The following is a 15,240-nucleotide window of genomic DNA, read 5'->3' as shown; positions in this document are numbered from 1 at the left end:
TGTGTGTGTGTGTGTGTGTGTGTGTGTGAGCGTGTGTGTGTGTGTCTGTGTGTGTGAGTGTGTTTGAGTACCTGTTTATCGTTCAGCCCCATCCAGTAGCTCTGCCTCCCGTCCACACTGCGGATCAGGCCCTCTATGAACTTCTGCAGGTCCATGGTCTTGATGTCGGCGAGGTGTATGTGTGTGTGTCTGTGTGAGTGTCTCTGTGTGTGTCTGTGTGTGTGAGTGTGTGTGAGTGACTACCTGTTTATCGTTCAGCCCCATCCAGTAGCTCTGCCTCCCATCCACGCTGCGGATCAGGCCCTCTATGAACTTCTGCAGGTCCATGGTCTTGATGTCGGCGAGGTGCCCGCTGATGGAGCGGCAGGTTTGCTGGGCCTGCTCGTACGTCTTGGGCTGGGCGAACACGTGGTACACCGTGTTTCCTCGGGCTGGGGGCAAGAGGGAGGCATTCGTGAAAGTCTGGTAGAAATATTCCTAAATTCATATATTTATTTATTCATTCAGCTGTTTACAAACAGCCAGGGCTGCCCAACTAGCCGTAGGCTAAGAATTATTACAAACCGCTTTTCTTTGCACCATCTGAAGAAGCCAACTCTTTTGACGACATGGCTCACACTTATTAACTTTATAGCTGAAATTAAACATCGTTATACAAGCGTCAGTTATGTAGTTTTAAAGCACTGCCCAGAATGTAAGAAAGTAAGAGAAAACGTACTACGTTGCGCAGTAGAGCGGAGTCCATGCAGATGGCGATCTGACACGTCTTTGATTTCGTCAATGTCCTCCAGCTAGAACGAGAAAAACAGCAAAGAAATAAACATTAGAGCACACATATACATTTTACACATATATATAGTTTTCGCTGTTCACATCAGGTAGCCTCATATATGTAGAAGATACCGGTTGTCGGTCACCACGACGTTCACACAGAAACATGAAAACGTTTACTAAGCTCAACAGTAAAATCAAATGTGATGCACAACTTGGGTTTTGTACATGGCCCTCGAGCAAAACCAGTGTAAGCTGGTAACATCGCATGTCGAACACGCATTCTTCCATGTTCAAACACCTAACACAGTGTGTTACGCCGAAGGGCGGTTATACCGGCTATATAGACACAGATACACGAAGCATACGATGTCACATAAAACACCGTATGAAATTAAAAAAAAAAGAAGAGAGCCAGGTGACACCTACAATCTCTGTCAGTATCTCCTCATACCCCTCTGCGGCTGACAGGGCAGGAGCCGGGGTTCCCTGCAAAACAGCGAGGAAGCAAAGATCAGTTCAATCTTGATTCAGTGACAAAATCATATTTACAATTACATTGTTTTCTATTATGTTACAATCCGCGTATTGATGTACCAATATCATATCTATAGTTTTTCGGAGCAACTTTAACCATATTTGCATCATCTTTGTCATATAGTTTTACGTTCTTTAAATTCTTTTCAGTGTTCGAAAGTTTCCATCTGTGCGTTTTCTCCATGGTAAGAAGGGAATGATAGTTTATGAACATATGATGAATGATAGATTACACTTGAAGCCGAACTTTGTTAATGCTACAACTCTACAGGAGTATTTATGTAAGAATGGAATAACTAGTGCCTTCCTCTGGACCTCTTGGTTATCTAATATTTTCTTTTTTATCAGAAATTTGCATCTCTTGTTTTTCAGGCCATATAACACAGAAGTAAACAGTCATAACGCTTCTAACCGCTGCTTCAACGATGTTGTCAGGCGTGTCTCCAGCTGCAGTGCAGGTAAGTGCCGCCAGGAGGAGCAGCAGTGCCTTCGCCATGGTGTACACGTTTCTCCAAATACAGATTAGCCTCAGAACTCTCTGACTCACTGCAACGAGAAAAAACGTCAGTATCTCTCTTTTCCCCTCTCTCTTTCCCTCCCTCTCTCTTTCTTCTTTCCCCCTCTCTTTCGCCTCTCTCTCTCTCTCTCTCTCTCTGTCTCACTCTCTCTCTCTCACACACTCCCTCTTTCTTCCACCCATCTCTCTCTTTCTGTCTGTCACGGTCTCTTGAACAGCGGTTACCCCAACTCCAGCTAGTAGCAAGCACTGCGTTACATTTCAGCGCGCGACCTGTCCACTGCGCGCTTGGCTTTCTTGTTAGAGGAGATATCATACCTACTGTTTATGTGTACAAAGTAGAAGTAGTCATGTACATGTATTCTGTGATATGTTCACCACGTGAAAATAACAAGGGAGCGATGCTTGTATCTAAAATGAAAAGTCAAATGGACAGGAAAGAAGTGCGGTAGCTTGTAACCTTTGGTTTGTCGGTTTATATGCACATAAACTAACGATATAGGGTAAACCGGTTTGTCAAGTATGCAAAATGTTTTAAAATTTGAGCCGCGATATCCGAACAAAACATCCAAGAAAAACGCTACTGATTTAGCTTGAATCGAGCTATCACCGCCCGTATTGCTCATCCTCTAGAGAGTAATCTCCAAGCAAAGTTAACCAAGAGGTTAAGGGATTCAAACGGGCTTCTCTACCAGCTTTTGATTCTATCTCATGGTACTGTAGCATCTCCTTGGAGTTTGATTTGCTTGGAGATTACTAGAGGCCGAAGACAGGGTATTTTGTGATGGGCTGTATTCGTCCAATTGTGGCGTAAAGCCGGTCGTCTTTTGTAGGAGGGAGCTTCAGGCATTAGCCTCAACGTACTCTCAAAAGTTTGCATGTAAAAAAAGACATAATAATCTAACACGCTTGTCGAAAAGTGTAGGGCTGTACCTGTTCCATGAGCGAATGAAGCCGTAGTGAAGCCGCATTGCGCAGCAAACTAGCGGGAACAGAAAAACAGACAAAGACAGACACCAATAGTAGAGTTCTGATAGTGTTCTGACGGATTTGGTACATACCTTATTCCTGCTTTGTCAGATCTGTCTTGCGTCTGGGGATGTCGGGAAGAAGTAATGAAAATATTTCAGTCAGGAAGCAAAATTTAAACTCTTTAGCACTGCGGCTATGCAAATGAGAAAAATGGTGAAAGCCCATTGGTTGGTACTACAGTAGTTTTTCAAGTAGTCTTGAATCATTTTGTTTTTTTCCAGGTCTGCTTTGCAAATTGCAGTTGGTGAAAGAGCGGTTGGTATTTTGAGATAAGGAGACAACAATTAGGAAACAACAATTAGGCCACAGCAAGTAAATTTTATGGATGACATCCGCGCGCTCATTAATTTTCGCCTGATTTCAGAAAAAAAAACAAGAATTTTTTTCTTCTTCAGGGAAGGCCAGATAGACGAAAATGGGTAAAGGTTGTGTTGTAACCTAATCATTGAATGTAGAATTGACACTAGAGACTCTGTAGCATTGATATAGTTGCAGAGGTGCAACTTGATAGTTAGTTGTAAAAGTGGCACAACTATGGAAGCTATGAGTGAAGTTGCCAACATGGTTAATGATACCAGTCTACCACACTAGGGTCACTTTAGCTACACTGGTGCACTTCTTAAGTACAGGAATGAATGCCTTGTTGACTGCGATGCCATATTTTGTCACTTCAAGTCTTGTTACATCGTCTATTTTGAAAATTTTCCATCTTGTTTTTTTTACCCATCTTGTTTTTTTTTGCCCAGGTAGTATCTCATTATTTTTGCAGTCTGCAGAGGATGTCATCCATAAAATTTACTTGCTGTGGCCTTACGTAGGCCCAGTATAAGCCACACCCCTATGTAAAGACAAATAATTTGCCTGAAACAAAAGTTAATTAATTTGAAGTATTGTCTACACTAAAAGCACATTCCCGCGAACAAATTACCATTGTGGAACCCAAAACAAAGATATAGAAGCCCTTTCATAATCATCGCTAGCCCTCTGGGAGTCAACAGACTCGGAAGTGTTGATTGAACCATATCTCCAGGAGGATCTTACAGGAAAATGTTGTTCCTACTGTAGTTTCTCCCCTGACATTCCTTTCCGTCACATTGTTACGTTAATGAAGGTAAACATAAAGCAATTTTCTCTTACAACTGCACAGAAATCAGACGTTTACTTCCTGAGACTTACAAATATCGGAGATTTACAAAAATAAATCTCCGATTCTTAGCCAGTTGTACATATAGAGATCGTATACTCGTGATTGGTCAAATTTGCTACAAAGGAATCTCTTTGGTGGATCATTGGACTACCACTGGCATTTTAAAATCCCATCTTCATGTAGTAAAGGCTAACTGTCTCTGTACCTTTGACTGTAGAAACTTGGTACAAGTGACTATAACCTCTACTCACTTCGCTTTTGTTGTCTTCTTGGCCCGGTAAGACCCCAAACACCTGCCGACATAGTGTGTCCATTTTGTAATTGGTGAAACCCGTTCGTCTGATTTTTTTTCAGGTCTATTTTTTTTCATTTTTCCAAGACGAAAAAAAATGTTTTGCACTCGTATGATGTACTGGTCCCTACACCTAACTGTTGGTATACCATACTATGTGTTTGTAGTCCTATGTACAACCTTCCTGGGCACATTGATTTCATACTGAAGCCAACTTTTTTTTTTGGTCAAATTTTTTTTTATTCGCTCGCTCGCATCAATTTTGGAGTTCCCGGCGGATGTCATCCATATAATCAAATCAACATGGCCTTACATGCTCTGGTAAAGGTTCAGACCCCCCCCCCCCCCCACACACACACACATACACACTGCACATGCCTGTCACTGTCTCATGTATGTTCAGCCTTACACCACCATAAGGTGTGTATAAATGTGACAATAATGTAAATCTGATGTGGAAACTGGGACAATAATCTAAAGTTATGTGACAACGGTGACAACAAAGAAGTCAATTATCTTTCAGCTTTCTTTACTGTGCTCATCGTGAAATCATGTGGATAATCCATAATTGCGCAATTATCTCAAAACTGGAGTATAATGACATGTGATTGACAGAGCTACGGGCGTCAGTTGTCTACAAGACAGCCGTCATTCATCAAACAGTGAGCAAGTAGAGCAAGGGTCAGGAGAGGGGTGAAGAGGGCAAGCTGTGTACTGTTCATGCGTGCAAAGAAGAGCATTTAGACACTGAATATGTTACGTTTAGAAGAGGGACAATAAGAAGGTAGTGATACATATTTGTCCATATGAATGTATCCGGTATTAAGTGTAATAGACGGGAGTAGTATAGCTTAGTAGTAGAAAACGTTTTAGTATCAGTAACATGCGCTCAGGCAACGCCCCCTTCTCCATGTCGTGAAAAATCGGACACATGATTGCCAATGTTTCCCTTGCGTTCAGTCTTATACTGCCAGGTGTGTAATGCAGAAGTACGGCTAAAACGTCAACAAAGCGCACAAAGTGTTAAAAAGTTCATTTTATCGAAAAAAAGCGCAATGTTAAATCAGTCACTAACACGCCGCAGCTTCGGAGATACAACTGCTTTAAATGGCTCGTTTGGTGGGAAAATCTTTCTTCCTTCCTATTCATGATGTCCTGAATAGTTTATATCTCATGGCCCAGACAAGTACTCATGTTAACACATGGTATCATCCCCCAGCTTAATATGTTCACGCCTCCACAGCTGACCGGCCGGGTTAAGTGGTGTTAATGTTGCCTCGCAGACAGGCCTGGAGCCTGTAGAAACGGTATCATGGCTTACTCAGCAAGAAGAACCGGTTTCTTGCTCATTCTGTGTCTCTAGAACATTCACTGGATCCCCAACCCCAGCCCAAACGGCGCGTGGTTCCTGGGCTACAGTATTACTGTACGGTCATATGAGTGCGAAAATTGTCATATCAGCGAGCTCGAGTATGGCCTTATTCGCAAAAGAAAAGACACTTGCTGCGTCAGCTGTTTATACATACAAACTATCTTTATGACAAATAAAACGATCAGGAGGCATTGATATGTGTGTCTATATATAAGAAATATGCCAGTGGTAGATAGTCTAACTTCGGAACAGCAGAAATCTGACCGTTTCTAACCTGTAGTGTATTAGTTATAAGGGCTTTGATGGGTTCGAGCAGACCCCCCCCCCCCCCTAACCTGACTGAAATCGCGCTCCTAGCGGCCCGCCTGACAGTCATTAACCCCAGTCAGCCGGAGAGATTGTGTAAACACATGCCAGCCCCCTCCCTTATTGTGTGTGTAATGAGCGGTGTCTGAGTCTGCACGTGTCGGCCACTGTCGCCACGCGTGTTCAGCCTTGGTACTGTACCCTGTTCTCCTGCTATTTCACACTTCCAAATCTGATGCTCTTAATGTTGTTGATGCTTAATTTCCTACGACTCAAAAGTCAGTCAAACATCCATGTAAACACATGGTGTCATCTTTTGATCATTATAATTAACCACGATCTTAGTATCCAATAGAAGCCCGTGTAAAGAACAGTTAAGTAATAGATATAGTTCTGTGCGCGACAGCGAAGCAGGAACTGTGGTGACTGGCGGATGGATACGACAGTTTGGACTCTGTAAAAGTTAGAATATGAAATGTTTGTTCCGTCTGTTACCACGTCTGTGCCTTGGCTGTGATCAGGATGTCTTCCACTTAGAGTCACATGAAAGAGGGCGTTTATTAAAAGGGAGTGAGTCGGCGAATTGTCCTTCAGTTTGACACATTATGTAGACTATACCTTGAACTGAGATATTATAATTTATTGTACCATCCCAGTCCATCTTACAATGCAATTTGAAGCGTCCAAGCTTCTAACTCAGGGTCCTTTGTCCCCATAGGCAAAATTACTTGCTTGCTTCTACTGCTCATTATATCTATGACAGCTGACCTGCCGGGTGAGGTGGAAAGATCAGGAGGTATTGATTCCCCCGGACAGGCTGGAGGCCTTCAGATGCTGAATGGTTACTGTCACGAGACCTGTTCCTCTTTTCTGTCTTCGGTCATTTACCTCCCGAGAATTGTTTGAAAACACATCTCTTCTTTCCTTTCGCCCTCCCACATTCTGTCACGCCCTATCGTTCACGTTGAGAGGGCGATGCCTCTTTACCATTTACTGTATATCGATTCACAGATTATTGCTCTCTTTGTTAAACCATGAAGTGTTGTTTGCAAAATGGCCCCCTATTCTGTCAATCAAACATTGGTACCTGAGAGAGATCGACATGACAAGGCCAGACGGTACATTTTCTGCTGCCGTCTGCAAAAACGCCCCCTTCCCTGCCAATCACATCATGATGTCCGGCCAAGGAGGTCGGACAGAGAAGAAAAGCGACCACACGTTACGCATGCCCGAGAGCGAGTTTTAGTTCCCTCTCATTACATCCACTTGTGTCGCATTGTTCGGATGTAATGGCGGCGTCCTTTTGAAATCTACATACACTTTTTTCTAAACCCAACACTACATCTCAGTGAACTATTATTACTAGCCCCTTTTGAATAGACACTGCCTCATGTGTCGGACGACACTGGAGCCCCTAAGTCCCAAGTCTAAGTCTAAGTCCTTTTGAATACATTCTATAATTTTGACATGAGACATATTGGAGCTTTTGGGTCGTGGCCGATGGCGACTGATGGCAGGCTGGGTTTCAATTCAGATTCAGACATCATTGCTCTCATCGTCCAATTTGAACGCCACTGTTGCAAGCAACGCTGTCTATCGACCAAAATATGTCATGGAATGAGGAAAAAGATCCTCACTACTAGTATTATTCAGATCATGACTTTTCATCGCGCATATGTTCCACATTGTCCATCCCGGTCATTAACCCTCAAACTGTGGGATGTTTGTCTGCCTCAACGCCCCTTTTCTGTCCAATCAAATCTTGGTGTCCAGCAAACAGGTCCAGAAGAGAAGAAAAGAGGAACACCATCAACTCATGCACTCAGCGACTTTAACGGCTTTAATTTCGCACTGTTGCATCTTGCAACTTTTCGGTCGTATCCGATAGCGACTGACCAACAGGGTTTCAATTCGGATTCATAGCTTCCATCGTCCAATTCAGACGCCACAGTTACAACCTGCACTATGGTCAGGGTGATTGATTAGTGGATAGCCCTTGTGGTGGGGAATAGATAAAAAAAAATAATTTTGTTCCACATTATCCATACCGGTCATTAACCCTTAAACTGTTTGTCTGCAACAACGCCCCCTTTTCTGTCCAATCACATCTCGGTGTCCAGCAAACAGGTCCAGAAGAGAAGAAAGGCGCGAACGCGGCTTTAATTTCGCCCTATTTCGTCTTGTTTTCGCGTCTTATTGTTGAGTTGTAACAGCGGCGTCAACAACACCTAACATGTATGCCCAACAGACCACATTTCTGCACTATTGCCGGCCCGTTTTTAATTTGTTCGAGTCAGAGCCAAACTTTTGCACCAATGTAACTTTCTGGTTGTGGCCGATGGCGATGGGCGGACAGGGTATTATTTCAGACATAATCACTCTTATTGTCTAACTTACATCTACTGAAAGGATAAAAGGCAATGGTTGCCCCCCAGCCTTGTTGTGTTGTCAGGCAGCAGCAGTTATTGGTACCCATTTGCACACCTGAGTAGAGTGAGGAAAGTGTGCAGTTTAACGAACAAAAGTTCTAGCCATTAACGGCAGGAATCTAACCCGGGTCCTCGTGATCTTGTGTCCGCTCGCCGAGTCACTTTGCCATTCGAGGCCACTGCTGACAGAAGGCCAGACAATACGGAGTCAATGACTTTTCCTTACTTTTTAATTTTCAAAAAACATCACAGCCGACTTATTACTGAAGTGTGGCGTATCAAAGTAGAACGCGCGATGCCCTGCGGACGCTTCTGAAGTCTTTTCAAACTTTGTGATGATTGACGGTTCCATGTCAAAGGTCACCTTTTGTACCTCGCGTCTTTCCGTTTCATTGACCTCCCGACAACTTTCAATATTTGGCAAAAACAACACAAAATCCGTAACACTTATTATAAAGGTGAGCTATTCCATGCTACTTCCATAGGCTGGCAATTGTTGAATCAGCAACAGCATTGATTTACACCACAAGCTTCTCATGATTATCTAGACGATTTTGTCTCGGGAATATCACTGTCCCATTGTTGGTAAGTACAGAACTGCAGCACGGTTATGTACTGTCTATATATCATATTTTTTGGGCTTGATCTAACACGCGGTTTCACTGTTGTTACCTGGCGCTTCTACGACGTTTAAGTGGTTCGCGGAGATCTTGAGACCACAAGCATAAAACTGACACAATTACCAAATACATCCGATGCAATATAAGACATAAGCAATGGTAAGACAGACATAAGAAATGTCTCGTGGAGTTAGATTCTAAAATAACAATCTTGCCCTGCACAAAAAAAAAAAAGAAAAAAAAACGATCCTACGTTTTCAATACTTCACAACCAGGCATGATATCGCCCTACCCAACGTACCGGACTTTTAAAACGCCAAAATGTGGTCAAAGACTCCCCTGTTCAATTCTTTTTCGTTTATGAGCACTTCAAAACCTTTCAAGGTATGATGGACTTTTTTCAATTCTTCCATTTTATGTATATAAAGAATTAACCAGTGCACCAGCGATCACTGTAATGTTTGCTGAACCCAGTACTCACCAGACGATGTGGACTCCACAAGCCGAGCACTAACCCCAGTACTCACCTGACGATGTGCACTCCACAGGCCCAGCCGCCAGACTGAGCCAGCGCAGGTATGTACAGGTGTGTACAGGTGGGTGCAGGTGGGTCCACCTTATTATCGACTCGAACTACGGCCTCCGGCTAACTCTGGCCCTGGCTGTATTCATCTCTATACAGCAGAATACATCAAGTCTAACTGTATACGCCATATATCATTGCTTGATGCACTGTGTAACGCACGAGCCCTGCGTAGCCTGGCTGCCAGGCTACTCCCAGCAGGGGCTTCACAACCCTTCCTGTGCAGTCCCTGGCAACAAGGATCCAGATAGAATCTCACAGATGTACAGTACCGTCAAACCCTTGGATTTTTCCTATTGGCATTAAGAAATAGTCTATAGCGGCCATCTGTCCAACGCGGCCACGGCCACACGATTTCCGGTCCCGTAGATACAGAAACACCGCCTATTGAAACCACAAGGCGGCCTTATGTCACCTTGCGCCGAGTTTAAAATCGTAGTTTGCAAGGATTTGGAGTTCCTGACAGGGTCATTTTGGCAGTAGCGGAAGATTTGCGTGCCTTGAGCGTCAAAGTGCAAGTCGAATTTACCGACCGAGACAATGTTACTTGGTGAAAAAGATTGGTGGGAATTGAAATCATGTGCAACTTGCTCGTCTCCAATAATTGATCAACATTTTATCTATAGTGCTACCTGTCTATAGTGGCCATATTTCTCGAGTCCCTTGAGTGGCCTTTATAGACAGGTTTGACAGTATTACAATGGAGGGTACTGTGGTAGCATGTTGGGGCATGTTGGCCTAGAGCCTGGTAGCCGACAAAGAGAAAGCACAAACTCAGTAATTTACTTTGTCAATTAATTTTAGGTAGCAGCGAGTGGAATGAGGGCGTTATGAACTGAAAGGCCTACGTTCCTTTCATAGTGGTGACGCAAAATCAGAAAGAAAGCACAAACTCAGTTAAACTTGTTCACTTCAACCTTTTTTAATCACCTTTCTGTTACAAGCTTAAATCTGAAGATAATGAAGAAAAAGAAACAAGAGACTATGCCATGAGAACTGGTCATTCTATGATTGACAGAAAAAAACACATCATGTTCGTGACGGATGCGTTTTACGCTACAGTGATATGACGATAGAAATGTGTGTGATAAAGAAAAAAGTAAGATGCATTTAGAGCTAATTTAATGTATACACCTGATCTTAACTCCCTAACTGCTTTACTTTTGATGTATTCCGTTGTATGTTTGTATACTTAGCTTTAGCTAGAGCCGCATCCCGTTAAAGCACCTTATTTTAAAACAGCCAAAAATTAAGAAAAAAAAACTACGGTCGCCCATAGTCACGCAAAGCGTTACTCATAATCATCTGGCTCGAAGTCGAAATTCTGCTCGTCTTCAACCTCCCTCAACTCTTCAAGGATCTCTTCGATTTCTTCGATGTCTTCCTCGACCTCCGACCCAGCCTCCTCCCCGGGCTCGATGACGTCATCAGGAGTGTCGCCAACCTCACGTGCGATGACGTCATCTGCCTCCTGCTCCTCCCAACTCACGCTCATGTCTCGCGAGATGTCATCAGCCTGACCATCCTCCACTTCCGGCTCCTCCTCACGCATCACTTCTTCCATTGCGTCTTCCAGGCCGACATCCGCTTCGACTTCTCGACCTTAATACGTTAAGAAAGGAAAAGAAAGGAAAAGTTAATCAATCAGTAGCCTCCATGGCAGGCTCTCTGGCCCTTTTGGTTTCTTAGGCGGCTCATTATACACTATTGCTGGCCGTTTCTTGTTGCACTAGGGCGTTTATGCCGCCGGCCCAGTGCAATAAGAAACGACCAGCAAAATTATATCATGACCCCTCCCCCCTCGAAGAAATTAAGGCCATAGAGAGCCTGCTGTGGAAGCTAATCTATCAATATGTACAGATTACACACCACTGTTAAGAGGGGTGTCGCAAAAAAGGGGGAAAGTGTTTCTGTCCTCTCGTGTAAAGAGGCGATTGGATGAAAAAATCATCTCACCATATTGGCCTCTGCAGGCGCTCGTATCTCCGGGTCCTGATAAAGTAATGATAAATGCGTGTCAGTACCAAGAGTCACAGAATATCTTTCTATCATAGCTACAGGAAGGTTAACTAACGAGTTAACTGTACTGTATTGCTGGTCTTTACAAAGCCACGTGCACTGGCTAACAAACATAGAAGCATCAGGGTGCGAAACTGAGAAGGCCTGGCCCATGGTCTGTATCTGTATCTAAAAAGTCGGTATAACCGTCGGTCCTTCGGAGTAACACACCAGCTCCATCTATTTACTGATCAATCTTTTTGGGTAGAGACTTAAGTTAACATGGCAACTGATTTTCCTGAAATCATAACAAATCAAGATACAGAAAAATATTGGAATCGACAGAGGCGTCCTATTTGTTACAACAAAGGATGGCTGACATGCACCCGCGCCTAAAGCCAAGGGCACAACCCTCCGTACGTGCAATTTGTCCGTACGTTTTTTGGGAGGCCACGTCCGCCACGTATTTCTGAAAACGTTCAGGATGTGCAGGGCAGGCGCGTCGCCCGAATCTGCAGCCCGATGGCACACAAAGTTTGCCTGCACGTAAAATTCTACGGCGTGTCTGCGTGCTCCAAAATTCGTCGCATTCGTACGGAGGTGGTACTTACCACAGATCCAAAAAGATTGCCCACGTTTCGGCACGTAGACAGCATGTATTTGCATGTACGGCGGGTTGTACCCTTAGCTTAAGAGAGGGACAATGTCTAACCTTTCTGGCAGATGAAGAACTTCTTCTCCCCGCAGTCGTCGGTGTCCCACTGGAAGCCCTTTGCCGCCCACAGCTGCACACACGAGTGCTCGCCGATGTTGCTGGGCTCCCCGGGTGCCCAGTTCTTGTAGCTGCAGCTCGACAGGGGAGCTCCGTCCGCCCATTCCCAGCCGCCCTCGCCCTGGAATGGGATGGGATGCTTGAGTTTAAACTTGCTCAAGTTCAGAACCAATCTAAGATATTTGTTTGTTTGTTTAGATCTGCATTAGAATGCAATACAGTTTTTATTTATGTGTGTACAGAGGCTTGCGACGTCTGCCACTATCCACATCAACAGACTGGCGGTCCCGCGTTTTAACGAGCTTTAGGCGTTAGTCTCAAGACTTAATACCTCTGCACGTAAACGAAAAAAAAAAAAACTAGTGGTGACCCGATGTGCTTGTCCCAAAATGTGAGTCGCAGAAAGCCTTGTTGCACTAGCAATATTGACGAAGGACGTGCTTGTTTTCAACAGCTTTGCTCTTTGTTTCTTTAGATTGTTGTTCTTTTTCAATAGACTTTTGACTTTATCTAAATGGCGACAGGCACAATAAATACATGGTGGACACTAGGCAGGTACCTAGCTGATATTGAGAACTATACAATATATCTGATGATGAAGCCGGTCACGGAGATTACGAGGGTAGAAACAGCGAAGGATGGATAGGCGGTACCTGCAGCCTTGCTCACAGAATCTGTGTATCATTGGGCCTTGCTGTGACCCAGGGGTCAACTACCAGCCATTACTGACTAATTTTGGAGAACTTTGGGGCAGCGCAACCATAACAGCCCCCCACCCCAGCCCGACCCGCCACTTCCCGATTTTCTGCAATTCCCCCACCATCCAACACCCTAACGATAGTGGCCATGATGAGGCGACCTTGTAGGAGATACTAGTACTAGTAAAAGATTCTGCCCCAGGTAATTTAGGGTCTATCCTTCAGGTACATGTTCTACTTGGACAGGTCTTGAGCACACAAGACGGAGGTCATTTAAGACCGTGACTGTAATGGGAAAGCTGTAACTAAACGATGTCTGCGTATTGCGTGACGGACAAATACAATACTGTTATTCCTTCACGTAAGAGCACACGACGTAAGAGCACACCAGTGAAGCAAAGAGAGGAAGGTAATTTACGACTATTCAGAAAGAAAAGTCCGACGCAGCAAACACGGGCATTACCGTGGCGTCGTGCAGCCCCATCCAGTAGTTCTTGGTTTTCCCGATGTCATTGATGGTCGTCATCAGGAAGTCGAGCAGTGCCTTACTCCTGACGTCCGCTAGGTGGCCGTTCTGGTCCGTCTTGCAGTACTCCTTCGCTTCTGCCACCGTCTTCAACATGCCGACCACCTTGAAATGCGTCTGTTCTTGACGTCCTGTGAGAAACAAACGAGACAGGTTGGCGCTTCATCAAATGATGATGGTTTATGTGCTTTATTAGTCATAATATGAACTTGTCGTATGTGATATTTCAAGTGCCTGTCTGGTCTTGAAATGCTCTGCACTGCTGCATTCCTATCGCGACTTTTAGTCTTCATTATTTACAGGTTCTGTAAATGTAAAGCAACAAGCCTCGGGAGAATATTGTTAGCAAGTTTAGAAGCGGTTAGGAAACTTTTGCAAACTTGTCAAGTGTGCTGGAAGAAGGACATAAGATCAATTGTTTGAAAAGATGCCTTGAATAACTAGACGGAAGTAAAACAGCACTTTATTCTGCTGGTCGGTATATTCTGCTGGCCGATTACATAGCTCTATGACGCGTGCAAGAAAAAGCGACCTGACCATGCTGAAGATAGAGGTAGGAGGAGAAAGGAGGCGGCTGACCAGGCCGTGTCCTTGGCCCAGTTCACCTGCCAGCAGTGCAGCAGAGTATGTAGGTCTAAGATAGGACTGTTCAGCCACATGAGGGCCTACAGACCTTCCAGAACTTCTCTCATATTCTCGACTACGGGGAAACGGCCATGTTGATGATAATGAAGATGCATGAGTACACAATGACACTTACGTATGATCGTGTAGAACATGAGGCCGACGAGGTAGGGCTGGTTCCCTGACGCGGTCCTGGTTACCGTGAAGCGCCAGTATCGGCCGGTCCCGGAGAACCCCCCGAACATCTGCGGCTGGTTCGTGCCCGGCCGGACGCCCGAGGTGGAGTACACGGGCTGCCACGTCACCTTGTCGGCAGACGTCTCCAGCTTGAAGGCAGTGACGTCATGCGTGGTGTCCCCGTAGTTGGTGACCCGGATGGCGGACAGGGTGTAGACCCGCTGGAAGTCGAAGATGATCCACCAGTTATTGTGGTTCATCGGGAGACCTTGCGGGCTCCAGTAGGTGTTGGGGTTTCCGTCGACGGTGTTCTGCGGCCCGTTCTGTGCACCTGCCGTGCCGGACGAGCTGATGCCGCTCGTGGACATGGTAAGGGCCTTGTTGTTGGGCGTCCCTGCAGGACAATATCACGGAAAACGTTAAGGTAAATCTGCATTATCATCTTTGTTCTGTTACTATATCCTCAAAATAGCACATGGTCTAATCCATCAAGATTTTGATTTTGGAAACGGTAAGACGTTAAAGATCATTCAAGAATTCATGCCAATTGTTTTCTTGTGTATATCATAACTTGGATTTCTTACCTTCACCATGGGTATCATTAGGCAACAGAAAAAAGTATAGTCACTGTGTTAGATATGATCAACCTATCATTAGGATAAGGTATCAAAAGATATCGGACAGAGTATCAAGTTAGCGGAGACAAGTGCACAGGACCGCCCAACCTGGAGAATTTAAACGGAGAGGAGCAAGGGGACAGCCCCTGGCCTAGGCACTTAGGCGGTAGGCAGTAGGCTTAGTGTTAAAATAAGAACAATCTTTGTCCTAACCTTCCACTC

At 44.6% G+C, this 15,240-nt stretch overlaps 2 protein-coding genes and 1 long non-coding RNA gene across 4 annotated transcripts in view; 1 reads left to right on the top strand and 2 right to left on the bottom strand.

Moving 5' to 3' along the window:
• Positions 1-14,791, bottom strand: part of LOC118414490 (C-type mannose receptor 2-like) — a 23,587-nt gene extending 8,796 nt beyond the window's left edge. The window contains exons 1-5 of one of the 2 annotated variants that reach the window (XM_035818558.1): positions 14,361-14,791; positions 13,538-13,731; positions 12,317-12,497; positions 11,563-11,598; positions 10,509-11,208 (exon numbers count right to left, since the gene is read on the bottom strand). In XM_035818558.1, coding sequence (XP_035674451.1) covers positions 10,898-11,208; positions 11,563-11,598; positions 12,317-12,497; positions 13,538-13,731; positions 14,361-14,769 — 1,131 coding nt within the window. In that variant the 5' untranslated portion in view covers positions 14,770-14,791 and the 3' untranslated portion in view covers positions 10,509-10,897. Of the gene's footprint in view, positions 1-10,508; positions 11,209-11,562; positions 11,599-12,316; positions 12,498-13,537; positions 13,732-14,360 lie in introns of those variants that run through there. The other variant, XM_035818559.1, reaches the window with a different exon arrangement.
• LOC118413013 overlaps positions 1-15,240 on the bottom strand; it is a 711,153-nt gene that overhangs the window by 642,766 nt on the left and 53,147 nt on the right. The window lies entirely within an intron of this gene.
• The window catches only part of LOC118414515, a 660,232-nt gene that overhangs the window by 631,252 nt on the left and 13,740 nt on the right, over positions 1-15,240 (top strand). The gene's annotated exons all lie outside the window — the stretch shown is intronic.

Source organism: Branchiostoma floridae, chromosome 4 (genome assembly GCF_000003815.2).
Source record: "Branchiostoma floridae strain S238N-H82 chromosome 4, Bfl_VNyyK, whole genome shotgun sequence".
Taxonomy (NCBI): domain Eukaryota; kingdom Metazoa; phylum Chordata; class Leptocardii; order Amphioxiformes; family Branchiostomatidae; genus Branchiostoma; species Branchiostoma floridae.
This window is presented reverse-complemented; position numbering and strand designations above follow the sequence as displayed.